The sequence below is a fragment of the Staurois parvus genome, unplaced genomic scaffold (genome assembly GCF_062004578.1).
Source record: "Staurois parvus isolate SC_StPar_1 unplaced genomic scaffold, SC_StPar_1.0 ptg001226l, whole genome shotgun sequence".
In the NCBI taxonomy this organism is placed as follows: Eukaryota; Metazoa; Chordata; class Amphibia; order Anura; family Ranidae; genus Staurois; species Staurois parvus.
In genome coordinates this window covers 108,867-135,126 of record NW_028319022.1, presented here as the reverse complement: position 1 = coordinate 135,126, position 26,260 = coordinate 108,867, and the positions used below count along the sequence as shown (strand labels likewise).

Sequence of the window (26,260 nt, the reverse complement as noted above, 5' to 3'; positions counted from 1 at the left end):
GTCTGTCCACCCATATACCCACCTTTCATTGTTCAGACTCCCAATGTTCATCTCTTGCTTTCCATCCTCCATCTGCAGATCCCTCTTTCATCTCCTACCCATAGACTTGCCTTTCATTCCTTATCCATAGACCCACTCTTCGTGCTCCGTCCGTAGATCCACCTTTTACTTCCCTGACTATAGACCTTTTATTTACTGCCCTGAGCATGGACCTGCCACTCATCCTTACCCAAAGACCCACCTTTTACCCTCCTTTCTATAGATCCACCTTTCATTTTCCACCCATTAATCTGCCCTTTACACTCCACCCATAGACTCCGCTTTCATCCTCAATCCAAAGATCTACTTTTTATCCCTTAACCGTAGACCCACCTGTCATACTCTACCCATAGACATGCCTTTCATCCTCTGACCATAGACCTATCTTTCTTACTCCACCCATGGACCCGCTATTCATCACCCACCTTTTATCCCTTGCTTTACAGCCACCTACTTCCCATAGATCCCATAGATCTGCCTACTTATTCCCCACAAATGAACCTGCCATTCATCTCCTGACTAGATACTTGAATGAGTTTAGAGATATGCTCAGTATAAAGGTTCATCATACTAGCTTATAGGCTGTCCATATACTGGCCTTTCATCCCCCACCCCTAGGACCCTCCTTTTATCCTCCATCCATAGACCCACCTTTTGTTGTTCAAGCAGACACCCAAATTTCAACCCTTGTTTTTCAATTCTCCATCTTCAGATCCCCCTTTCAACTCCCACCCATAGGTTTGTCTTTCATTCCTTATCCATAGACCCACATTTCATGCTCCAGCCATAGTCCCATCTTTTACTGCCCCAACCATAGACCTATCCCTTACTCCCACCCATAGACCCAGTTTTTACCCTCTTGCCCAGGGGTCTCCAAACTATGGCCCTCCAGCCATTCATCTCCTGACTAGATACTTGAATGAGTTTAGAGGTGTGCTCAGTATAAAGGTTCATCACACTTGCTTAGAGGCTTTCCGTATATTGGGCTTTCATCCCCCACCCTTGAACCCTCCTTTTACCCTCCATCCATAGACCCACCTTTTCTTGTTCAAGCAGACACCCAAATTTCAACCCTTGTTTTTCAATTCTGCATCTTCAGCTCCCCCTTTCAACTCCCACCCATAGGTTTGCTTTTCATTCCTTATCCACAGACCCACGTTTCATGCTCCAGCCATAGTCCCATCTTTTACTGCCCCAACCATAGACCTATCCCTCACCCCCACCCATAGACCCAGTTTTTACCCTCTTGCCCAGGGGTCTCCAAACTATGGCCCTCCAGCCATTCATCTCCTGACTAGATACTTGAATGAGATTAGAAATGTACTCAGTATAAAGGTTCATCACACTTGCTTAGAGGTTTTCCGTATACTGGGCTTTCATCCCCCACCCTTGAACCCTCCTTTTATCCTCCATCCATAGACCCACCTTTTGTTGTTCAAGCAGACACCCAAATTTCAACCCTTGCTTTTCTATTCTGCATCTTCAGATCCCCCTTTCAACTCCCACCCATAGGTTTGCTTTTCATTCCTTATCCACACACCCACGTTTCATGCTCCAGCCATAGTCCCATCTTTTACTGCCCCAACCATAGACCTATCCCTCACCCCCGCCCATAGACCCACTTTTTGCCCTCTTGCCCAGGGGTCTCCAAGCTATGGACCTCCAGCTGTTTAAGTACTACAAGTCCCATCATGCCTCTGCCTCTGGGAGTCTTGCCTGTGGCTGTCCGAGTCTTGCAAGGCCTCATGGAACTTACATTTCTTCAACACCTGGAGAGCCATAGTTTGGAGACCCCTGCTCTTGGCCATAGATCCACCTGCTACCCTCCTGCCCTCACACCCATCTTTAACCTCCCTCTCTATAGACCCACCTTTCACTGCTCCTGTCCATAAACCTTCTCCCCCCACCCATAGACACCTCTCCCTTCCCCACCTGCCCATAGAACTACCTTTCGCCCCATCTCCTGTTCCCCTGAGTTTAGGCTAGGGTGCCGTCACGTTGTATAATGAATAGAACAGTCAAAGGAACTGTAGTTTGGTGGTAGTTTCTTTCCACCATCTTACGTCTGTTGGGAACTTCATCGAGAATCTCAGCCCTGCAAGGCCACGGTGCTAACTGTCCAACCACTGGCCCCTGAACGGTCCAACAGTGCTAACTGTCCAACCACTGGCCCCTGAACGGTCCAACGGTGCTAACTGTCCAACCACTGGCCCCCGAAGGGTTAAACCAGCGCAGTGAAAATATCCGAAAACAAGGTAAAAATAATTTGCGATTCGAGTCTTCAGAAAATCCTTCTGGCTTGGACTGGTTTTCATTTACATATTCTACTTTGAAGAATCTCCCCGTAGCTTTGTCGATGTGTGAACGCTCCGGCTGGGAATGGAGGTTTAATCCCCGATGCCCTCTAATATTTCCGCTGTACGAGGAGTAAACTCTTGTTTAATAAACCCTTAAGATGGAATGAATATTCCTCCAAATGGAGAATGGAGGAAGCTGGAGGATCAGCCGCGACTCCGCAGCTCAGATTTTTTTTTTTGAAGTCTTTAAATTATCTCCCATTGGCAGAGATCTTCAACCAACGAAGGGGCCAGAAAGGCCGGCGGGCTGTGGTGAGGTTCTCCAGGATCTGGCTCCACCATCAGCGGAAGTGTGAAGATGGCGGGTTATCTTCTGGTGCTGCCCCAGAATACAGTCCATTGGTGGGAGGTGGTGGAGTTTGTATGGAGATTCGCCACCTCTGGCGCCCCAGAATTAACCCTGAGTCTGGTAGACGGCCTGGGCACTACTCTGGGGGAGAGAACATTCCTTTTCCTTTTTAATTTAGGAAAACTATCATTCTAAATTGGAAACGGGCGGCACAGTGGCATGTCTGCCTTGGGTCATGGGTTCGATTCCCGACCATGGCGCCTCCTGCATGGAGTTTGCATGTTCTCCCTGTGCTTGCGTGGGGTTCCTCCGGGTGCTCCGGTTTCCTCCCACACTCCAAAGACATGCTGGTAGGTTAACTGGCTCCTGTGTAAATTGTCCTAGTTTCATCCCTGGCCATGGGGGGTCTCCTGCATGGTGGGGGTTGGGAAAAGACCTGGCAACCTACCCTGTAAAATAAATGCTAAGAGAATTCATGGAAAAAGTCGCTTACGAGTGACAGTCCATCCAATCGCCAAGGGGCGGATACCACTGAATGGATACATAGAAACTGGAAGCACACGACCTGCCCACAATGAAGGACACCCCAATCTTTGTGTATTTTATTTCAGGTACTTATATAGCGCCATCAATTTTACATATATATTGTATATTCACATCAGGCCCCGCCCCCGAGGAGCGTACAATCCAAGGTCCCTAACTCACATTCATACATACACATACAGTTGCAAGAAAAAGTATGTGAACCCCTTGGGATTACGTGGAGTTTTGCATGAATTGGGCATAAAATGTGTTCTGAACGTCATCTAAGTCACAACAATAGAAGAACACAGTCTGCTGAACATAATACTACACAAACATTAGATGTTGCCATGGTTTAATTGCACATAACATGTAAACATTCACAGTGCAGGAAGGAAAAAGTATGTGAACCTTTGGACTTAATAACTGGTTGACCCTCCTTTGGCAGCAATAACCTCAACCAAACGTTTCCTGTAGTTGCAGATCAGACCTGCACAACGATCTGGAGTCATTTTGGACCACTCCTCTTCACAAAACTGTTTCAGTGTAGCAATATTCTTGGGATGTCTGGTGTGAATCGCTCTCTTAAGGTCATGCCACAGCATTTCAATGGGGTTGAGGTCAGGACTCTGACTGGGCCACTCCAGAAGGCGTATTCTGTGCTGTTGCAGCCATTGTTTTGTTGAATGACTTGTATACTTTGGGTCATTGTCCTGTTGCATCACCCATCCTCTGCGGAGCTTCAGTTGGCGGACAGATGGTCGTACGTTTTCCTGCAAAATGTCTTGATAAACTCTGGAATTCATTTTCCCATCAATGACAACAATCCGTCCAGGCCCTGAGGCAGCAAAGCAGCCCCAAACCATGATGCTCCCTCCGCCATGTTTCACAGTGGGGATGAGGTTTTGATGTTGGTGTGCTGTGACTTTTTTCTGCACACATAGTGTTGTGTGTTCTTCCCAAACAACTCAATCTTGGTTTCATCTGTCCACAGTATATTTTGCCAGTAGTGCTGTGGAACATCCAGGTGCTCTTTTGCAAACTTCAAACGTGCTGCAATCTTCTTTTTGGACAGCAATGGCTTCCTCCGTGGTGTCCTCCCATGTACTCCATTCTTGTTTCATGTTTTCCTTATTGTAGATGTGTCAACAAAAATGTTAGCATGTGCCAGAGATTTCTGTAGGTCTTTAGCTGACACTCTGGGATTCTTCTTTACCTCATGCAGCATTCTGCGCTGGGCTCTTGCAGTCATTTTTACAGGACGACCACGCCTAGGGAGAGTAGCAACAGTGCTAAACTTTCTCCATTTGTAGACAGTCTGTCTTACCGTGGACACATGAACATCAAGGCTCAAGGAGATACTTCTGTAACCCTTTCCAGCTTCATGCAAGTCAACAATTCTTGATTGTAGGTCTTCTGAGAGCTCTTTTCTGCGAGGCATGGTTCACATCAGACAGTGCTTCTTGAAACCAGTAAACCCAAAACAGGTGTCAGCAACACATCCAATATCATCACACTGATTGGAGTCAATGTTGGCTCACTCCTGGATCCAATTAGCTCTGGGAGAAGTCATTAAGCTAGGGCCTCACAAACTTTTTCCTCCCTGCACTGTGAATGTTTACATGTTATGTGCAATTAAACCATGGCAACATCTAATGTTTGTGTAGTATTATGTTCAGCAGACTGTGTTCTTCTATTGTTGTGACTTAGATGACGTTCAGAGCACATTTTATGCCCAATTCATGCAAAACTCCACGTAATCCCAAGGGGTTCACATACTTTTTCTTGCAACTGTACTAGGACCAATTTAGACAGGAGCCAATTCACATCCCAGCATGTCTTTGGAGTACAGGAGTACCCGGAGGAAACCCACACAGGCACAGGGAGAACATGCAAACTCCAGGCAGGTGGTGCCGTGGCTGGGATTTGAACTGACATCCCCAGTACTGCCAGGAGGAAGTGCTAACCATTTAGCTGCTGTGCTGCCCGAAGTTGTTGTAACCATCCTGGCACCTGTTTTATAGACTACAAACCCACAAACACCATACATCTGCAAAAGGAACATTACCTCCCACTCATGATATTGTAACATTGTTTATAAACATCGATCAGACGGGAGGTAGAGATACAAAGTAACATTGTTTATAAACATCGATCAGACGGAGATGGAGAGATACAAAGTAACATTGTTCATAAATATCGATCAGACGGGAGATGGAGAGATACAAAGTAACATTGTTTATAAACATCGATCAGACGGGAGATGGAGAGATACAAAGTAACATTGTTTATAAACATCGATCAGACGGGAGATAGAGAGATACAAAGTAACATTGTTTATAAACATCGATCAGACGGGAGATGGAGAGATAGAAAGTAACATTGTTTATAAACATCGATCAAACGGGAGATGGAGAGATAGAAAGTAACATTGTTTATAAACATCGATCAGACGGGAGATAGATACAAAGTAACATTGTTTATAAATATCGATCAGACGGGAGATAGAGAGATACAAAGTAACATTGTTTATAAACATCGATCAGACGGAGATGGAGAGATACAAAGTAACATTGTTCATAAATATCGATCAGACGGGAGATGGAGAGATACAAAGTAACATTGTTTATAAACATCGATCAGACGGGAGATGGAGAGATAGAAAGTAACATTGTTTATAAACATCGATCAGACAGGAGATAGATACAAAGTAACATTGTTTATAAACATCGATCAGATGGGAGATGGAGAGATACAAAGTAACATTGTTTATAAACATCGATCAGACAGTAGATACAAAGTAACATTGTTTATAAACATCGATCAGACGGGAGATAGAGAGATACAAAGTAACATTGTTTATAAACATCGATCAGACGGGAGATAGAGAGATACAAAGTAACATTGTTTATAAACATCGATCAGACGGGAGATAGAGATACAAAGTAAATTTGTTTATAAACATCGATCAGACGGGAGATAGAGATACAAAGTAACATTGTTTATAAACATCAATCAGACGGGAGATAGAGATACAAAGTAACATTGTTTATAAACATCGATCAGACGGGAGATAGAGATACAAAGTAACATTGTTTATAAACATCGATCAGACGGGAGATAGAGAGATACAAAGTAACATTGTTTATAAACATCGATCAGACGGGAGATAGATAGGTCAGTTTGTGACCTCGGAGGGAAGGAGGTGGGGGCGGCGGGGGGGTGTTTTTCGTTCCTGTAGATCGGTTGCACTCCATGGACTTCACACTTTTCGATCATTTAACTCTAATAAGTCGATGTGTGTAGCGATGTAACCACCCCGGAGTTCCCTGTGAATGGAATCCTCACACATCATGCGGAGCTGAGAACGGCGTCCAGCTGCTTCACCACTGTCAGGATTTCCTGATCAGACGCAGCACTGAATGCTATCAGTGGGATTCCTCTTTCAGATCTCTTTGCTGCGTCTTCGATTGGTTGATGAAATATTGATCGTGTGAACTCCCCGTGTCATCAGAAAGATACAAGCCTGACACTCTTGAAAATGCTGATTGCCTGGCTGCTCTGCTAATTTTATAAGTCATCATCTGAAACAGCATGCGGTCATTAGAACTCTGAGATCCGGTTCATACCAGAATCGCATACATTCGCGGCGCTTGTTCCTGTGCGTTTCCCCGCACACCAACCCGCCACACACCAAACTGCCCCACACCAACCCGCCGCACAACAAACCGCCACACACCAACCCGCCACACACCAACCCGCCACACACCAACCCGCTACACACCAACCCGCCACACACCAACCCGCCACACACCAACCCGCTACACACCAACCCGCCACACACCAACCCGCCACACACCAACCCGCCGCACACCAACCCGCTACACACCAACCCGCCGCACACCAACCCGCCACACACCAACCCGCCGCACACCAACCCGCCACACACCAACCCGCCACACCAACCCGCCACACACCAACCCGCCACACCAACCCGCCACACACCAACCCGCCACACCAACCCTCCACACACCAACCCGCCACACCAACCCACCACACCAAACCGCCACACACCAACCCGCCACACACCAACCCGCCACACCAAACCGCCACACACCAACCCGCCACACACCAAACCGCCACACACCAAACCGCCGCACACCAACCCGCCACACACCAAACCGCCGCACACCAACCCGCCACACACCAAACCGCCACACCAACCCGCCACACACCAACCCGCCACACCAAACCGCCACACACCAACCCGCCACACACCAACCCGCCACACCAAACCGCCACACCAACCCGCCACACACCAAACCGCCACACACCAAACCGCCACACCAACCCGCCACACACCAAACCGCCACACACCAAACTGCCACACCAAACCGCTACACACCAACCCACCACACACCAAACCGCCACACCAACCCGCCACACACCAAACCGCCGCACACCAAACCGCCACACACCAACCCACCACACACCAAACCGCCACACCAACCCGCCACGCACCAAACCGCCACACACCAAACCGCCACACCAACGCGCCACACACCAAACCGCCACACACCAAACTGCCACACCAAACCGCCGCACACCAACCCGCCACACACCAACCCGCCACACACCAACCCGCTACACACCAACCCGCCACACACCAAACCGCCACACACCAACCCGCCACACACCAAACCGCCACACACCAAACTGCCACACCAAACCGCCACACACCAAACTGCCACACCAAACCGCCACACACCAACCCGCCGCACACCAAACCGCCGCACACCAACCCGCCACACACCAAACCGCCACACACCAACCCGCATGGCGCTGCATTGGAGATCTGTGTTCGGGGTTCCGGTAACACCCTATTGGCACTCGCAGCAGATCGCAATGGCAGTGCATATGAAGTGCGACGCGGGAAACGTGCACAGAACACGCCTTTCCCGCACCGTGTTCTGGTGTGAGCCCCTTCATCGGCATAGTTCTTCTGGGTCAATACTCATTGAAGTCAGAGAATCAACAAGACAGCCAGGCAACCAGAATTTTCAGAAGGAGAGTTTGAAAATGGCAGATTCCAGGTTTCTCAAATTAAGTTCTGAATTTCGTTGGGGAAATATATTGATATTGTTAGTAAATAGCAGCTGCTGCGGTCCGTGGCGGGACTGAACGTGAGGATGGTGATGTCATGCACAGGGAATGACCCCCTGTGACCCCCAATATAGAACGTGGAGCTGCTGATGTATGGAGAATGGCCCCCTGTGACCCCCAATATAGAGTGTGGAGCTATTGATGTCATGCACAGAGAATGACCCCCAATATAGAGCGTGAAGCTGTTGATGTCATATATGGAGAATGACCCCCTGTGACCCCCAATATAGAGCGTGGGGCTGTTGATGTAATGTATGGAAAATTGCCCCCTGTGACCCCCCAATATAGAGCGTGGAGCTGTTGATGTCATGTATGGAGAGTGACCCCCAATATAGAGCATGGAGCTATTAATGTAATGTATGGAGAATGGCCCCCTGTGACCCCAATATAGAACGTGGGGCTGTTGATGTAATGTATGGAGAATGACCCCCTGTGACCCCCAATATAGAACGTGGAGCTGTGATGTCATGTATAGATAATGACCCCCTGTGACCCCCAATATAGAGCGTGGAGATGTTGATGTAATGTATGGAGAATGACCCCCTGTGACCCCCAATATAGAGCGTGGGGCTGTTGATGTATGGAAAATGACCCCCTGTGACCCCAATATAGAGCATGGAGCTGTTGATGTAATGTATGGAGAATGACCCCCTGTGACCCCCAATATAGAGCGTGAAGCTATTGATGTCATGTATGGAGAGTGACCCCCAATATAGAGCGTGGAGCTATTGATGTCATGTATGGAGAGTGACCCCCAATATAGAGCATGGAGCTAATAATGTAATGTATGGAGAATGGCCCCCTGTGACCCCCAATATAGAGCATGGAGCTATTAATGTAATGTATGGAGAGTGGCCCCCTGTGACCCCCAATATAGAGCATGGAGCTATTAATGTAATGTATGGAGAATGACCCCCTGTGACCCCCAATATAGAGCGTGAAGCTATTGATGTCATGTATGGAGAGTGACCCCCAATATAGAGCATGGAGCTATTAATGTAATGTATGGAGAATGGCCCCCTGTGACCCCCAATATAGAGCGTGGAGATGTTGATGTAATGTATGGAGAATGACCCCCTGTGACCCCAATATAGAGCGTGGAGATGTTGATGTAATGTATGGAGAATGACCCCCTGTGACCCCCAATATAGAGCGTGAAGCTATTGATGTCATGTATGCAGAATGACCCCCTGTGACCCCCAATATAGAGCGTGGAGCTGTTGATGTCATGTATGGAGAGTGACCCCCTGTGACCCCCAATATATCTCTTTGTGTCTGGACAGCTCCAGGATCGCACTCAGTTCAGTGACCATGACCTGGCCACCCTGAAGAAGTACTGGGACAACGGCATGACCAGCCTGGGCTCCGTGTGCCGGGAGAAGATAGAGGCCGTGGCTGCGGAGCTGAACGTGGACTGCGAGATAGTGCGGGTGAGGAGGACACAGAGTGGGGGAGGAGGAGGACACAGAGTGGGGGAGGAGGAGGACACAGAGTGGGCGAGGAGGACACAGAGTGGGGGAGGAGGAGGACACAGAGTGGGGGAGGAGGACACAGAGTGGAGGAGGAGGACACAGAGTGGGGGAGGAGGAGGACACAGAGTGGGGGAGGAGGAGGACACAGAGTGGGCGAGGAGGACACAGAGTGGGGGGGGAGGAGGACACAGAGTGGGGGAGGAGGAGGTCACAGAGTGGGCGAGGAGGACACAGAGTGGGCGAGGAGGAGGACACAGAGTGGGGGAGGAGGACACAGAGTGGGGGAGGAGGAGGACACAGAGTGGAGGAGGATGAGGAGTAAAGGGGGAATTGGGGAGGCATTTGGCAAAAAGGTGGACATTTGTGAGGGAGAATTCTGGTTTTGGGGGTTGTAGGTTGGGTGAAATGGGAAATCTGGGGGGTGTTAAGTTAATGTGGGGTTTGGAGATGAGGAGGATGTGAGGGGACTGGGATTTGGGGGCATGGTTAAGGGAAGGGGGGAACCAGGAAGGAATTGGGGGAAGGGAATTGTAGAAGGGGGTGGGGAAATGGGAAGAATTCGGGAGTGGTTGTGGAGCAGTTTGAAGTAAAGTGAGGGTTGGGATGGGGAGGATGAAGAGGATAATGAGGGTGATGGGATTGGGAATTGGGGGGACAAGGAAGGAATTGAGGGGGCAGAGAGAGATTGTGGAGGGGCGTGGGGAAAAGGGGAGAATTGGGAAGTGGTTGGATTGAGAATTGGGGAGTGGGTTCAGTTAATGTGGGAATTTGAGATGGGGAGGGTAAATGCGTATTTGGGGTGATGGGATTGGGAATTGAGGACATGTTTAAGGGATTGGGGGGGCAAGAAAGGAAATGGGGGGGCAGGAGACTGTTGAGGGGTATGGGGAAAAGGAGAAAATTGGGGAGTGGTGGGATTGAGAATTGGGGAGTGGGTTCAGTTAATGTAGGAATTGGCGATGGGGAGGGTAAAGGGGAACTAGGGGTAGGGGGATTGTGAAATGGGGTATGGTGAAGAGAATCGGGGGATAAGGAAGGAAAATTGGTGGGGGGGAAATTGAAAAGGGGGTCAGAGAAATGGGAAGAATTGGGGACTGGGTTCAGTCAATTGGGGGTGGAAAGGGTGGGAATTGGAGAGTGGGAATTGGGGGTGGGGAGGATAAAGGGGAACTAGGGGTAGGGGGATTGTGAGATGGGGACATGGTGAAGAGAATGGGGGGACAAGGAAGGAAAATTGGTGGGCGAAAAATTGAGGAGGGGCCAGAAAAATGGGAAGAATTGGGGAGTGGGTACAGTCAATGTGGGAACTGGGGGGGGGGAGGGTGAAGGGGGAATAAGGTTGGGAGATTGGGATTTAGGGACATGGTTAAGGGAAAGGGAGGTGTGAAAAAAAATTGGGGGGGGGGGGCAAAGATTGTGGAGGTGTTAGGTAAATGGGGAGAATTGGGGAGAGGTTGGACTGAGAATTGAGTGAGTTGCGTTAATATAAGGAACTGGGAGGAACCGGGCATGGGGAGGGTGACGGGGTATTTGGGGTGATGGGATTGGAAATTGAGGACATGGTTAAAGGATTGGGGGGGCAAGAAAGGAAATGGGGGGGCAGGAGACTGTGGACAAATGAATACTAAATAAACAAATAATTGCTGCTGCGCATCAGTGCGAACCCACCGCGAAAAAATAGGAAACATTAAAACGGCGCAAAAAAAAGGAAAGAAAAAAGAAATGAATATAATATATATAAAAGAATTAAAATCCCACCGAAAATTAGTGAAAAAATTATATAATAAAATTTGAATTTTATTATATAATTTATTTTATTATATAATTTGTTTTATATATTTAATTTCTTTTTTCTTTCCTTTTTTTTGCGCCGTTTTAATGTCTTATAAAGTCTTGCAGCGACCCCCCCCATTGGCCGTTATTTGGGGGCTCCTGATATAAGAGACCCCCAGTGTCCCCAGCCATCTATAACCTTTGAATCCCCCCCCCCTCCCGCCATGGAAGGGTTAATGAAGTCCCGTCACAGTCCGGAATAATTCGGTGAAATGGTCGACAATTGTACAACAGACTCGCAGGGCGCCGGCGGCCGCGTTCCGGGGATGAATTCCGCAGGCAGGTGCAGCGCCTGACAAGAGGCCTGAAATAGATTGTAGCGGGTGCAGGATAGATCGCTGCGCTGCAGTCTACTTACTCATCCTGTCTGCGTGGCTAAATATAGACACAAAGCCCAGGTGAGCGGGATCGATCGACGGACGAATCCCTACCGCCCGGGATCACCGTCCGCTGTCTGGGCGAGCCGCTGCTGAGCGCACACCGGCCTCGTCTTCATTTATTCTGTGCAGAGCCATTCCGCCGCGGAGATGGAGCTTTGTTCCCGCTACCGCAGTGTGGACACCACAATGGCCGTCCGGTGGGCCAATACATTACCCCCCCCCCCCCCGGGTGCTAATAGTGAGACTCTGCCTATTACAGTGGACCTGACAACACTACATATTATTTCTTCTAAAGTAATGTGTCAGTAAACGTTCCCGGTATTCATCACACAGATCACAGCGCTCCCCCGGACAGTGCCGCCATCTGCTTTTCCCGCCATCTTTGTTCGGCCATCCTACAGGGTCAGCATCTGAGATGTGGGTTCAGAGATGATGCGGTCATCTAAATCCTGGTGCCCCTGCAGTTCATGGCTGTGTTCACAAATGTCTGACACAGATCAGCCCCCTGCTGCATCTTCTCACAATGTACAGTCTGATCACTGGGGGAGGGGAGACTGAGGAAATGACTCCCCCTCCTTCTACAAAGTTACAATGTACAGTCTGATCACTGGGGGAGGGGAGACTGAGGAAATGCCTCCTCATTCTACAAAGTTACAAAGTACAGTCTGATCACTGGGGGAGGGGAGACTGAGGAAACGCCTCCTCCTCCTACAAAGTTACAATGTACAGTCTGATCACTGGGGGAGGGGAGACTGAGGAAACGCCTCCTCCTCCTACAAAGTTACAATGTACAGTCTGATCACTGGGGGAGGAGACTGAGGAAATGCCTCCTCCTCCTCCTCCTACAAAGTTACAATGTGCAGTCTGATCACTGGAGGGAAGGGAGATTGAGGAGATGCCCCCTACTCCTTCTACAAAGTTACAATGTACAGTCTGATCACTGGGGGAGGAGACTAAGGAAATGCCCTCTCCTTCTACAAACTTACAAAGTTACAATGTACAGTCTGATCACTGGGGGAGGGGAGACTGAGGAAATGCCCCCTACTCCTGCTACAATGTTACAATGTCCAGTCTGATCACTGGGGGAGGGGAGACTGAGGAAGTGACCCCTCCTCCTTCTACAAAGGTACAATGTACAGTCTGATCATTGGGGGAGGGGAGACTGAGGAAATGCTTCTTCCTCCTTCTACAACTGGACCAATCACTCACTGTGTTCATTCAGAAAAGGAAGGGGCCAGTAAATGATATATTTAATGGCCCCATCCCCACTCTCCATTCATAAACATCCCCGCAGCAGCTATGCGGGGGGGGGGGGGGGGGGCGGCCCAGGCGGTAGAGAGAAGTGGAACCTGGACAGCAGGAGCGACATTTACTGGACCCTCTGTATTTTCCTCCTACAGCTGCTGAATGCCGGTGGGAGGAGGAGGAGAAGCTGCAGGTGGAAAATATAGGTGATCAGTTCTAGTGAATGCCCCCCCTGCTGCCCCTCCTGTCCAGGCACAACACTGAGGCCGCACGGGCCCCCTGAAGCATGGGTTAAGCGGCGCCTCTGTCAATCCGGCATCCAGGAAACACGCCTGCCCTGCCCCCCCATTTCAGAGATGATTCCACAGTCAAAGTCCTTTAGACCAAAATCTTCCACATTCTAATGTTTGGTTGGTACCGACCGGACCTCTGAACCATCACTGCTGATCCACAGGACTGATAATGAGCACCAACAAGCCAAAATAACGAATAAAGTGGCCAAAACCTGGATGTGGACCTCTGAAGATATCGAGGGGCCTCCATGGTTTCATCACAGTTTTCTAAGAACATGCAGAAGTCTGGGCTGCACATTACACTGCTTCAATCAAATGGATAGTAGGGGGGGGGCAGGGCAGAGGAGGAGTCAGACACACAAAGATGGCGGATTGACCATGTAATGATATCAATAAAGCTTGTTGTGATTAAGGCACGTGTGTGGCGTAGACTTCTCTTGGTCCATTATTGTGTGAAGGAGGTGGATCCCAGATGGCCTGGTGCCGGCAGAGGGTTGCTTCATAGTGATTGCCTAAAGATTTTCCACCAGATATTGTTTTTTAAGAAGTTGGATCTGTCCAACCGAAATTCCCCACTTAGTATCGTAAATCGGACTTGCAGGGTGTAGGATGCAGAGTGGGCCTGAAGCCTAACCATGTGAATAAATCACGATTTGTATTCTGTACTAAGCAGAACTCACTCATGGTCCAATCAAACCTGCTTAGGAACCTGGCAAAGGACCCCTTAAAAGTTGACGTTCATGAACCCAGCCAACCTCACTGACTATATACTGTATAGATGGAGTCACCGTCATGGTGGCCTCTTTCTGTTCCTTCGGGAAGGAGTCTGAGGGAGTCCTTTATCCATTCATTTCAGTACCAGCATAAGCAGGAATAATCCGCCCCGAGAATTGCATTTCAGTAATAGATTCATCATATTTCCAGTAGAGTAGATCTGGGGTCTTTGGGTGGCCACCATCTCTTCATCTTTATCTCCTGGAAGGTGGTTGAGCATGGCGATGTTGGAGAGGTGAATGAGGATGGACTGGTCTTGGGTCGTGCCCATTCTGTATGGATCCACCCTACACATCTCCACTCTCCAGTCCAGGTGGACGTAATGTTCCTGTCCCCAGAGGTGAGATAGGTGGCTGTCCGTGTCACCTCTTAACTAGGACAACGTTTTGGAGGTAAAGGAGGCTAACTTCAGAAAATGAGGTCATTGGGTCATGGCTACTCAGTACTAGGAGACATGGAGGCCAAACTTTAGAAAATGGGGTCATTTGGTCATGGCTACTCAGTACTAGGAGACATGGAGGCCAAACTTCAGAAAATGAGGTCACTGGGTCATGGCTACTCAGTACCAGGAGACACAGAGGTCATACTTCAGAAAATAGGGTCATTGGGTCATGCCTACTCTGTACTACGAGACATGGAGGTCAAACTTCAGAAAATTAGGTCATTGGGTCATGCCTACTCAGTACTAGGAGACATGGAGGTCAAACTTCAGAAAATGAGGTCATTGGGTCATGCCTACTCAGTACTACGAGACATGGAGGTCAAACTTCAGAAAATGAGGTCATTGGGTCATGCCTACTCAGTACTAGGAGACATAGAGGTCAAAGTTCAGAAAATGGGGTCATTGGGTCATGGCTACTCAGTACTAGGAGACATGGAGGTAAATGTTTGTAAAGCTGTACTGTACACATCTCCACTTTCCAGTCCAGCTAGAAGTAATGTTCCCTGTCTCCAGAGGTGAGGTAGGTGGCTCTCTTTGTCTTCTCTCCACTAGGACAACTTCCTGGAAGTAAATGAGGCAAATTTCACCAAGAGGGACATTAATATAGATGGACTTTCTATATTGGTTTAGTCATTACGGTTGCCGGTAGATCCACCAGCTTGGCCAAGCCATTCGCCATCATTTCTTCATTGAGAGACCTAAGAACCCATTTTTCAGGCCACCAGATTTCACCTGTAACTGGAATCTTGTTGTTGGTTGTATTGTCCTGATGATGGTTTACTGTTGAATTACAATGCTTTTCCCCTCATTGCAGACATGGATCGGGAACCGGCGGAGAAAGTATCGACTAATGGGGATTGAAGTCCCTCCTCCGCGGGGAGGGCCGGCCACCTTCCCTGAACACCAGGACTCCGCCTCTTCGCTGACTCCTACAGAAGACCCCATAGCCGGCGTGGTGGAAGAGAACGATCGGCACGATGCGGTCTCCATTTGCCTTTCTGAGGAAAGTTCACAAGGTATGAGGTGCAAATACCCAACTCGTGTCTACGAAACACACACCTGCCGGGAAACGGCACTTCCTCAGGTTCCATGCTACGAGGCGTGACTTCCCAGCCAGTAAGTCTTCTGTAGCATGACAGCAGTCTGTCGGTTAGATGACAACAGTCTCTAACAGTCCGTCCTTCCTTCCTTCCTTCCTTCCGTCCTTCCTTCCTTCCTTCCATCCTTCCTTCCTTCCGTCCTTCCTTCCTTCCTTCCTTCCTTCCGTCCTTCCTTCCGTCCTTCCTTCCTTCCTTCCTTCCATCCTTCCTTCCATCCTTCCTTCCTTTTTTCCTTCCTTCCTTCCTCCCTCCCTTCCTCCCTTCCTTCCTCCCTCCCTCCCTCCCTCCCTCCCTTCCTCCCTCCCTCCCTCCCTCCCTCCCTCCCTCCCTCCCTTCCTCCCTTCCTTCCTCCCTTCCTTCCTTCCTTCCTTCCTCCCTCCCTTCCTCCCTTCCTTCCTCCCTTCCTCCCTTCCTTCCTCCCTCCCTCCCTCCCTTCCTTCCTCCCTTCCTCCCTCCCTTCCTTCCCTCCTTCCTTCCTTCCTCCCTTCCTTCCTTCCTTCCTTCCTTCCTTCCTTCCTTCCTTCCTTCCATCCTTCCTTCCTTCCTCCCTCCCTTCCTTCCTTCCTCCCTTCCTTCCTTCCATCCTTCCTTCCTTCCTTCTTTTCTTCCTTCCTTCCTTCCCTCAGTAGTGTGTAGCAGTTTCTTATAAGATGTCAGGAATGTGTAGAGTTCTTGGACCCGGCAGCAGTTTGTTGGTTAGATGGCAGCAGTCTCTTGTATAGTGATGACAGCCATCATTAGTCTTTTTAGTAGCGGCTGTCTCTAACAGTTTCTTCTCATGTTGCCGCAGTCTCTAGCAGTCCCTTGTAACACGGGAGGCAGAAGGCTCTCACTTCCATAGACTGTACGGTAGTAGCAGACTGCAGCTGACTGACCCAGATATTAACATGATAGCTTCTCCTCTCCTCCTCTCATCTCCTCTCTCTCTCTCTTCTCTTCTCCTCTTCACCTTTTCTCCTCCCCAACTCCTTTCCTCTTCACTCCATCTCACCTTCTTTCCATCTCCTCTCCGCTCAATCTTTTCTCTTCTCTATGTCCTCTCCTCTCCTTTCCTTTTTCTGTCTCCCCCCTCTCCATGATCCTCTTCACCTCTCCTCCTCTGTTTCTTTTCATTTTCCTCCTCCATCTCTTCTCCTCTCCTCTCCCTCTCCTCTTCATCTTCTCTCCATATCCTCCTCCTCCTCTCTCTCCATATTCTCTTCATCTCCATCTTCTACTCATCTTCTCCCCCTGCTCCCTCTCCATCTCCTCCTCCTACTCCCTCTCCATCTCCTCTCCACCCCCCTCTCTCTCTCCCACTCTTCCTTCATCTTCTCCTCCCGCTCCATCTCCTCCCCCTACTCCCTCTCCTCCTCCTCCCTCTCCTCTCCTCCTCCGCCATCTCCTCTCCCTCTCCTCCCCTCTTCTTCTCCCTTTCCTCTTCATCTTCTCTCTATCTCCTCCTCCCTCTCCATATTCTCTCCATCTCCTCCTCCCCCTACTCCCCCTCCATCTCCTCCTCCCTCTCCATCTCCCTACTTCCTCTGCACCTCCTCCATCTCCTCTCCCTCTTCTCTCCTCCTCCTCCCTCTCCATCTCCTCCTCCTCCTCCTCCCTCTCCATCTCCTCTCCCTATTCTCTCCTCCTCTCTCTCCATCTCCTCCTCCCTCTCCAACTCATCCTCCTCCCTCTCCCTTTCCTATCTCGCTCCTCTCCTCTGCCTCCCTCTCCATCTCCATCTCCTCCCTCTCCCTCTCATCTCCTTTGATTACTTTTCTGTCTCCCCCTCTCCACCAGTGTTTTCACCTCTCCTCTCTATTTATTTTCATTTTCCTCCTCCATCTCCTCCATCTCCTCTCCTCCTCTCCCTCTCCTCCTCCATCTCCTCTCCTCCTCTCCCTCTCCTCTCCTCCTCTCTGTCTCTCGGCTCTGTAATAATGATCTCGTTTCTCTCACATTTAAGGGTTATGTTTGTATTTTGGATTTGTCGGCTCTCAGATCTGCAGATAAATTGTTTCTCAGTAATTGCAGTGAAAACATAATTATAAGCAGTCAGTTTTCCTGAACTTCGGGCTAATGACAGAGTCGTCTTCATCGCTCCAGACGGAGGAGAACGGGCCGATGTGTGCGAGGAGGAACCTCGATATCATATCCCACACAGAGGAGGAATAACTACATTCCGTATCAGATGACCTCAGAGTCACCAATGTGGACTATCCCCCCACCAGGGGACACTGAGCCAGTCCCATCAGTCTCTGTACCAGAGGAGCTTACACTCTAATGCCCCCTCCCCCACAGTCCCATCAGTCTCTGTACCAGAGGAGCTTACACTCTAATGTCCCCTCCCCCACAGTCCCATCAGTCTCTGTACCAGAGGAGCTTACACTCTAATGTCCCCTCCCCCACAGTCACATCAGTCTCTGTACCAGAGGAGCTTACACTCTAATGTCCCCTCCCCCACAGTCACATCAGTCTCTGTACCAGAGGAGCTTACACTCTAATGTCCCCTCCCCCACAGTCACATCAGTCTCTGTACCAGAGGAGCTTACACTCTAATGTCCCCTCCCCCACAATCCCATCAGTCTCTGTACCAGAGGAGCTTACACTCTAATGTCTCCTCCCCCACAGTCACACACTATTATTATACATGTATATAGCTCTGACATATACCGCAGCGCAGTACAGAGATCACGGTGATTGTCAGGGAACTTCTCAGTCTCAGACACTGATGTTGGATTGCAGATTCATGTCAGAATTCTCAGTTTCCATAAATATGCACAAGTGGTGTGAGTGTGGCTGCGGGGCGGCTGATTGGCCCAGTACTGTGACAACTTCTTTGAGAGCTCACTTACCTGGGTTAAAACTGGGATGTGAACACACCCGACTTCATCACTACTCACAGTATGTCCTCTGAGTCCCATGGACTTCATCACTACTCACAGTATGTCCTATGAGTGCCATGGACTTCATCACTACTCACAGTATGTCCTATGAGTGCCATGGACTTCATCACTACTCACAGTATGTCCTATGAGTGCCATGGACTTCATCACTACTCACTACTCACAGTATGTCCTATGAATGCCATGGACTTCATCACTACACACAGCATGTCCTGTGAGTGCCATGGAATTCATCACTACTTACAGTATGTCCTATGAGTGCCATGGACTTCATCTCTACTCACAGTATGTCCTATGAGTGCCATGGACTTCATCACTACTCACAGTATGTCCTATGAGTGCCATGGACTTCTTCACTACTCACAGTATGTCCTATGAGTGCCATGGACTTCTTCACTACTCACAGTATGTCCTATGAGTGCCATGGACTTCATCACTACTCACAGTATGTCCTATGAGTGCCATGGACTTCATCACTACTCACAGTATGTCCTATGAGTGCCATGGACTTCATCACTACTCACTACTCACAGTATGTCCTATGAATGCCATGGACTTCATCACTACACACAGCATGTCCTGTGAGTGCCATGGAATTCATCACTACTTACAGTATGTCCTATGAGTGCCATGGACTTCATCTCTACTCACAGTATGTCCTATGAGTGCCATGGACTTCATCACTACTCACAGTATGTCCTATGAGTGCCATGGACTTCATCACTACTCACAGTATGTCCTATGAGTGCCATGGACTTCTTCACTACTCACAGTATGTCCTATGAGTGCCATGGACTTCATCACTACTTACAGTATGTCCTATGAATGCCATGGACTTCATCCCTACTCACAGTATGTCCTATGAGTGTCATGGACTTTATCACTACTCGCAGTATGTCCTATGAGTGCCATGGACTTCATCACTACTCACAGTATGTCCTATGAGTGCCATGGACTTCACCACTACTCACAGTATGTCCTATGAATGCCATGGACTTCATCACTACTCACAGCATGTCCTGTGAGTGCCATGGACTTCATCACTACTTACAGTATGTCCGGTGAGTGCCATGGACTTCATCACTACTCACAGTATGTCCTATTAGTGCCATGAACTTCATCACTACTCACAGTATGTCCTATGAGTGCCATGGACTTCACCACTACTCACAGTATGTCCTATGAGTGCCATGGACTTCATCACTACTCACTACTCACAGTATGTCCTATGAGTGCCATGGACTTCACCACTACTCACTACTCACAGTATGTCCTATGAATGCCATGGACTTCAGCACTACTCACAGTATGTCCATTCAGCCTGGAAGACTGAGGACATCTTGTGGTGAAGAAGAGGGACTGTATGAGATGAATACGGATTGAGTTTTGTGGACTGAGCTGGGGGGAACTTTGTAAGATTTAGTCGAGAGTTTGACTTTAGGGGGTTATCACTGGTGGGCCAGGGATAGTGTGGCTGGGGAGGAAAGGGTGATTCCTGACATCCTCCAGCCAGGAGGGCACAGCAAGTGTGCAGACCCAGGAACTGTCCCCAGTAGGTAGAAGGATCTGCCCGGGGGATTACCTCTGCCTCATCCAGCAGACACATTGAGGAGCTACGAGCCCCGGCATGAACTGGCATAGCGGTGGGAAGACCGGCTGGAAGTGTAGCGGCAGCTGTACTTTGCTGTAATAATTAATTCATCTTCAGAAATATTTTCAGGTGTGGCGGCGTGCCAGTGGTTGGCGCCTCTCCCGGGCACCGGCGCGGTGAACAGAATGTCACAGTAGATGAAATGCTCTCCCTGGCGCGGTGCGCGGCTGTAGCTGCGCCATGACAATCATTGAGGGAGACGGAGCAGGTTGGAGGATCAATTAGTCGGCGCTAATTAAAAACTCCAGATCCATCCACCCTCCCATGTTCCAAAATACGAAGATGTTTTGTAAGTCTTGGCGGCTCCAGCTCTACCGATGCCCACATTCCAGCAATGACGCCTCCAACGGGATCTGAGGTGCAAACGGTCCACTCTGGAGGCTCTACGGCAGGCTGGGGAGCACTGTCAAGGCTGAGGGCAGTTGGAGGGCCTGTGGGCCACTCTGTGCTGGGAGGCATTTTAGGAGATTGCGGGACACTATGGAAGCTTGGAGGCACTGTGGGAGGTTGGGGGACAATATGGAAGCTTGGAGGCACTGTGGGAGGTTATGGGACACTATGGAAGCTTGGAGGCATTGTGGGAGGTTGCGGGACACTATGGAAGCTTGGAGGCACTGTGGGAGGTTGGGGGACAATATGGAAGCTTGGAGGCACTGTGGGAGGTTATGGGACACTATGGAAGCTTGGAGGCACTGTGGGAGGTTGCGGGACACTATGGAAGCTTGGAGGCACTGTGGGAGGTTATGGGACACTATGGAAGCTTGGAGGCACTGTGGGAGGTTGGGGGACAATATGGAAGCTTGGAGGCACTGTGGGAGGTTATGGGACACTATGGAAGCTTGGAGGCACTGTGGGATGTTGCCAGACACTATGGAAGCTTGGAGGCACTGTGGGAGGTTGGGGGACACTATGGAAGCTTGGAGGCACTGTGGGAGGTTGGGGGACAATATGGAAGCTTGGAGGCACTGTGGGAGGTTGCGGGACACTATGGAAGCTTGGAGGCACTATGGGATGTTGCCAGACACTATGGAAGCTTGGAGGCACTGTGGGAGGTTATGGGACACTATGGAAGCTTGGAGGCACTGTGGGAGGTTGGGGGACATTATTGAAGCTTGGAGGCACTGTGGGAGTTTGCGGGACATTATGGAAGCTTGGAGGCACTGTGGGAGTTTGCGGGACATTATGGAAGTTTGGAGGCACTGTGGGAGGTTGCAGGTCACTGTGGAAGCTTGGAGGCACTGTGGGAGTTTGCGGGACATTATGGAAGCTCGGAGGCACTGTGGGAGGTTGGGGGATACTATGGAAGCTTGGAGGCACTTTGGGAGGTTGGGGGACAATATGGAAGCTTGGAGGCACTGTGGGAGGTTGCAGGATGCTATGGAAGCTTGGAGGCACTGTGGGAGGTTGCGGGACACTGGAAGCTTGGAGGCACTGTGGGAGGTTGCGGGACACTGGAAGCTTGGAGGCATTCTGGGAGGTTGCGGGACACTGGAAGCTTGGAGGCACTGTGGGAGGTTGCAGGATGCTATGGAAACTTGGAGGCACTGTGGGAGGTTGCGGGACACTGGAAGCTTGGAGGCATTCTGGGAGGTTGCGGGACACTATGGAAGCTTGGAGGCACTGTGGGAGGTTAGAGGATCTGTAACTGGTTAGAGGCTCAGGAGATGGGAGTACGCGACCCTGCAGTGGGCCACAGCCTGGTGTTGAGAAGCACTGGACTAGACCATAAATAAAACAGTTTAAAACATTGCGGCGGCTCACCTGGAGAAGCACCACATACAATGGAGGAGGAGACATGGTGCTCCTCTGTGAAGATAATGATGATTGTTTTTTTAACTCTTGAAATATGATTTATAAATCCCCAACAATCAAACGATCTTATTTCTTCCCCTTTCATCTGCTAAATATCCCATGCAAAGTGTTTTGTGTTGTCTGTTCAATTCGTGACAAAAATCCAGTTGATCCTGACAGGAGCCTTTTGAGCTGACAACTTCCTGTGTCGTCTGCCCAGCTCTCTGATTGTACTGCATTCTTATCAGTTACAGAGCTCCCATCTTTCTCTGAGGACTACAGAACATTTCCCGCTCCATTCAATAGAAAGGTGGAGGTGTTTTGCAGGAGGGGGATTATTGCTGGCCCTGACACTCGCTGGGGGTTATTGCTGGCCCTGACACTCGCTGGGGGTTATTGCTGGTCCTGACACTCGCTGGGGGTTATTGCTGGCCCTGACACTCGCTGGGGGTTATTGCTGGCCCTGACACTCGCGGGGGGTTATTGCTGGCCCTGACACTCGCTGGGGGTTATTGCTGGTCCTGACACTTGCTGGGGGTTATTGCTGGTCCTGACACTTGCTGGGGGTTATTGCTGGTCTTGATACTTGCTGGGGGTTATTGCTGGTTCTGACACTTGTTCAGGGTTATTGCTGGCCTTGACACTTGCTGTGGGTTCTTGCTGGCCCTAACACTTGCTGGAGGTTTCTGCTGGCCCTAACACTTGGGGAAAGGGGGGGGGTTCTTTCTGGTTCTGACACTTGATTGGGGTTATTGCTGGCCCTGACACTTGCTGGGGGTTCTTGCTGTCCCTGACACTTGCCGGGGATTCTTGCTGTCCCTGATACTTGCCGGGGGTTCTTGCTGGTTCTAAAACATGCTAGGGGTTCTTGCTGGTCCTGACTCATGCTGTTTTTTTTTGCTGGCCCTGACATTTGCTGGGGGTTCTTGTTGGCCTTGACATTTGCTGGGGGTTCTTGTTTGCCATGACATTTGCTGGGGGTTATTGCTGGTTCTGACAGTTGCTCGGGGTTTTTCGCTAGCCCTGACACTTTCTGGGGGTTCTTTCTGGCCCTGACTCTTGCTGGGCGTTTTTTGCGGTCCCGGACACTTGCTGGGGGCTCTTGTTGGCTATAACATTTGCTCAGGGTTATTGCTGGTTCTGACACTTGCTGAGGGTTCTTTCTGTCCTTGACACTTGCTGAGGGTTCTTTCTGTCCCTGACACTTGCTGGGGGGTTCTTGTTGGTTCTGACACTTGCTGGGAGTTATTGCTGTCCCTGCCATTTGCTGGGGATTTTTGCAGTCCCTGACATTTGCAGGGGGTTATTGCTGGTCCTGACACTTGCTGGGGGTTCTTGCTGGCTTTGACACTTGCTGTGGGTTATTGCTGGCCCTGGCACATGCTGGGGGTTCTTGCTGGTCCTGATACTTGCTGGGGGTTATTGCTGGCCCTGGCACATGCTGGGGGTTCTTGCTGGTCCTGACACTTGCTGGGGGTTCTTGTTGGCCTTGACACTTGCTGGGGGTTATTGCTGGCCCTGGCACTTGCTGGGGGTTCTTGCTGGTCCTGACACTTGCTGGAGGTTATTGCTGGCCCTGGCACTTGCTGAGGGTTCTTGCTGTCCCTGACACTTGCCGGGGGTTCTTGCTGGTTCTAAAACATGCTAGGGGTTCTTGCTGGTCCTGACTCATGCTGTTTTTTTTTGCTGGCCCTGACATTTGCTGGGGGTTCTTGTTTGCCATGACATTTGCTGGGGGTTATTGCTGGTTCTGACCGTTGCTCGGGGTTTTTGCTAGCCCTGACACTTTCTGGGGGTTCTTTCTGGCCCTGACTCTTGCTGGGTTTTTTTTTGCTGGCCCTGACATTTGCTGGGGGTTCTTGTTGGCCATGACATTTGCTCAGGGTTATTGCTGGTTCTGACACTTGCTGAGGGTTCTTTCTGTCCTTGACACTTGCTGAGGGTTCTTTCTGTCCCTGACACTTGCTGGGGGTTCTTGTTGGTTCTGACATTTGCAGGGGGTTATTGCTGGTCCTGACTCTTGCTGGGGATTCTTGCTGGTTCTGACACTTGCTGAGGGTTCTTGCTGTCCCTGACACTTGCTGTGGGTTCTTGTTGGCCTTGACACTTGCTGGGGGTTATTGCTGGCCACGGCACATGCTGGGGGTTCTTGCTGGTCCTGACACTTGCTGGGGGTTCTTGTTGGCCTTGACACTTGCTGGGGGTTATTGCTGGCCCTGGCACTTGCTGGGGTTTCTTGCTGGTCCTGACACTTGCTGGGGGTTATTGCTGGCCCTGGCACTTGCTGGGGGTTATTGCTGGCCCTGACACTTGCTGAGGGTTCATTCTGTCCCTGACACTTGCTGGGGGTTCTTGTTGGTTCTGACACTTGCTGGGGGTTATTGCTGTCCCTGACATTTGCTGGGGATTTTTGCAGTCCCTGACATTTGCAGGGGGTTATTGCTGGTCCTGACTCTTGCTGGGGGTTCTTGCTGGTTCTGACACTTGCTGAGGGTTCTTGCTGTCCCTGACTCTTGCTGGGGGTTCTTGTTGGCCTTGACACTTGCTGGGAATTATTGCTGGCCCTGGCACATGCTGGGGGTTCTTGCTGGTCCTGACACTTGCTGGGGGTTATTGCCAGCCTTGACACCTGCTGGGGGTTATTGCTGGCCCTGGCACATGCTGGGGGTTTTTTGTTGGCCCTGATAGTTGCTGGGGGTTATTGCCAGCCTTGACATTTGCTGGGGGTTATTGCAGGCCCTGACTTTTGCTGGGAGTTATTGCTGGCCCTGACTTTTGCTGGCGGTTATTGCTGGCCCTGGCACATGCTGGGGGTTCTTGTTGGCCCTGATATTTGCTGGGGGTTATTGCTGGCCCTGGCACATGCTGGGGGTTCTTGTTGGCCCTGATATTTGCTGGGGGTTATTGCTGGCCCTGGCACATGCTGGGTATTTACATAGCTGGCTCTAACATCAGGAGTGGGGCTTATTTTACTACTACTCCTCCCGGAGGGCGGCTCAAATAGCACACTACATTTTCCTTCCCAATGCTTTCAAGGCATCCTTACTTTTTTTTTCTTCAACCATTGGCAGCTCTGGTTATTTTTACTCCCATTGACACCGGTTCTAGAGCTGACAGCTTGCTGACCGGCAATGTAATAGACACGGCAACATACTTCTGACCCCTGCGCTCTATATGCTCAGCGTGCTAATACCGGGCCCCAGCCTGTGCGCTTACTGGGCCCCAGCCTGTGCTCTTACTACGCTGTCAATGGTTTTATACATCATTGAATCATTCATTTTATCAATATATTATCTCTGCTTTTAATATAACAGGGGGTTCAGGGGCGGGGACTGAACTCCCCCACCTTTACTCCCAGCACCAACACAGCACCGCCCCCAAAAAAGGGATGTGGTTAGTGATGGTGGTTACAGGGGTCTGAATCCCAGCATAGGAGGAAGTGAAGTCCTCACCCGCTGTCAAAAAATGCGCACAATTAATATGCAATTGACTCCAAACTGCGTGGCTTTGCTGCGGACAACCGCCTGACCTCGGAGCAGCTTTGTCTTGAGAGCCTCTTCAAACACCCCGACAAATGAAGGATCTGTTCGTGAATCCACATGTTCACCTGCCGAGCCGAACTTTGTGCCGCAGGACACACCTCGGAAAGTGGGAAAGTCGGGTAGGGTTCAATATTGAGTTGGCCCCGCCCTTTCCACGCACATGACCTTTAATGGCCTCCCAGTCTTAGTCCGTAGGGTTCAATATTGAGTTGGCCCCGCCCTTTCCACGCACATGACCTTTAATGGCCTCCCAGTCTTAGTCCGTAGGGTTCAATATTGAGTTGGCCCCGCCCTTTCCACGCACATGACCTTTAATGGCCTCCCAGTCTTAGTCCGTAGGGTTCAATATTGAGTTGGCCCCGCCCTTTCCACGCACATGACCTTTAATGGCCTCCCAGTCTTAGTCCGTAGGGTTCAATATTGAGTTGGCCCCACCGTTTTCCACACACATGACCTTTAATGGCCCCCCAGTCTTAGTCCGTAGG

The 26,260-nt window shown here is 50.1% G+C and overlaps 1 protein-coding gene across 1 annotated transcript in view; it reads left to right on the top strand.

Moving 5' to 3' along the window:
• The window catches only part of HDX (highly divergent homeobox), a 95,703-nt gene that overhangs the window by 37,888 nt on the left and 31,555 nt on the right, over nt 1-26,260 (top strand). Inside the window, exons 4-5 of the mRNA XM_089660338.1 lie at nt 9,654-9,800; nt 15,624-15,825. Coding sequence (XP_089516464.1) covers nt 9,654-9,800; nt 15,624-15,825 — 349 coding nt within the window. The remainder of the gene's footprint in view (nt 1-9,653; nt 9,801-15,623; nt 15,826-26,260) is intronic.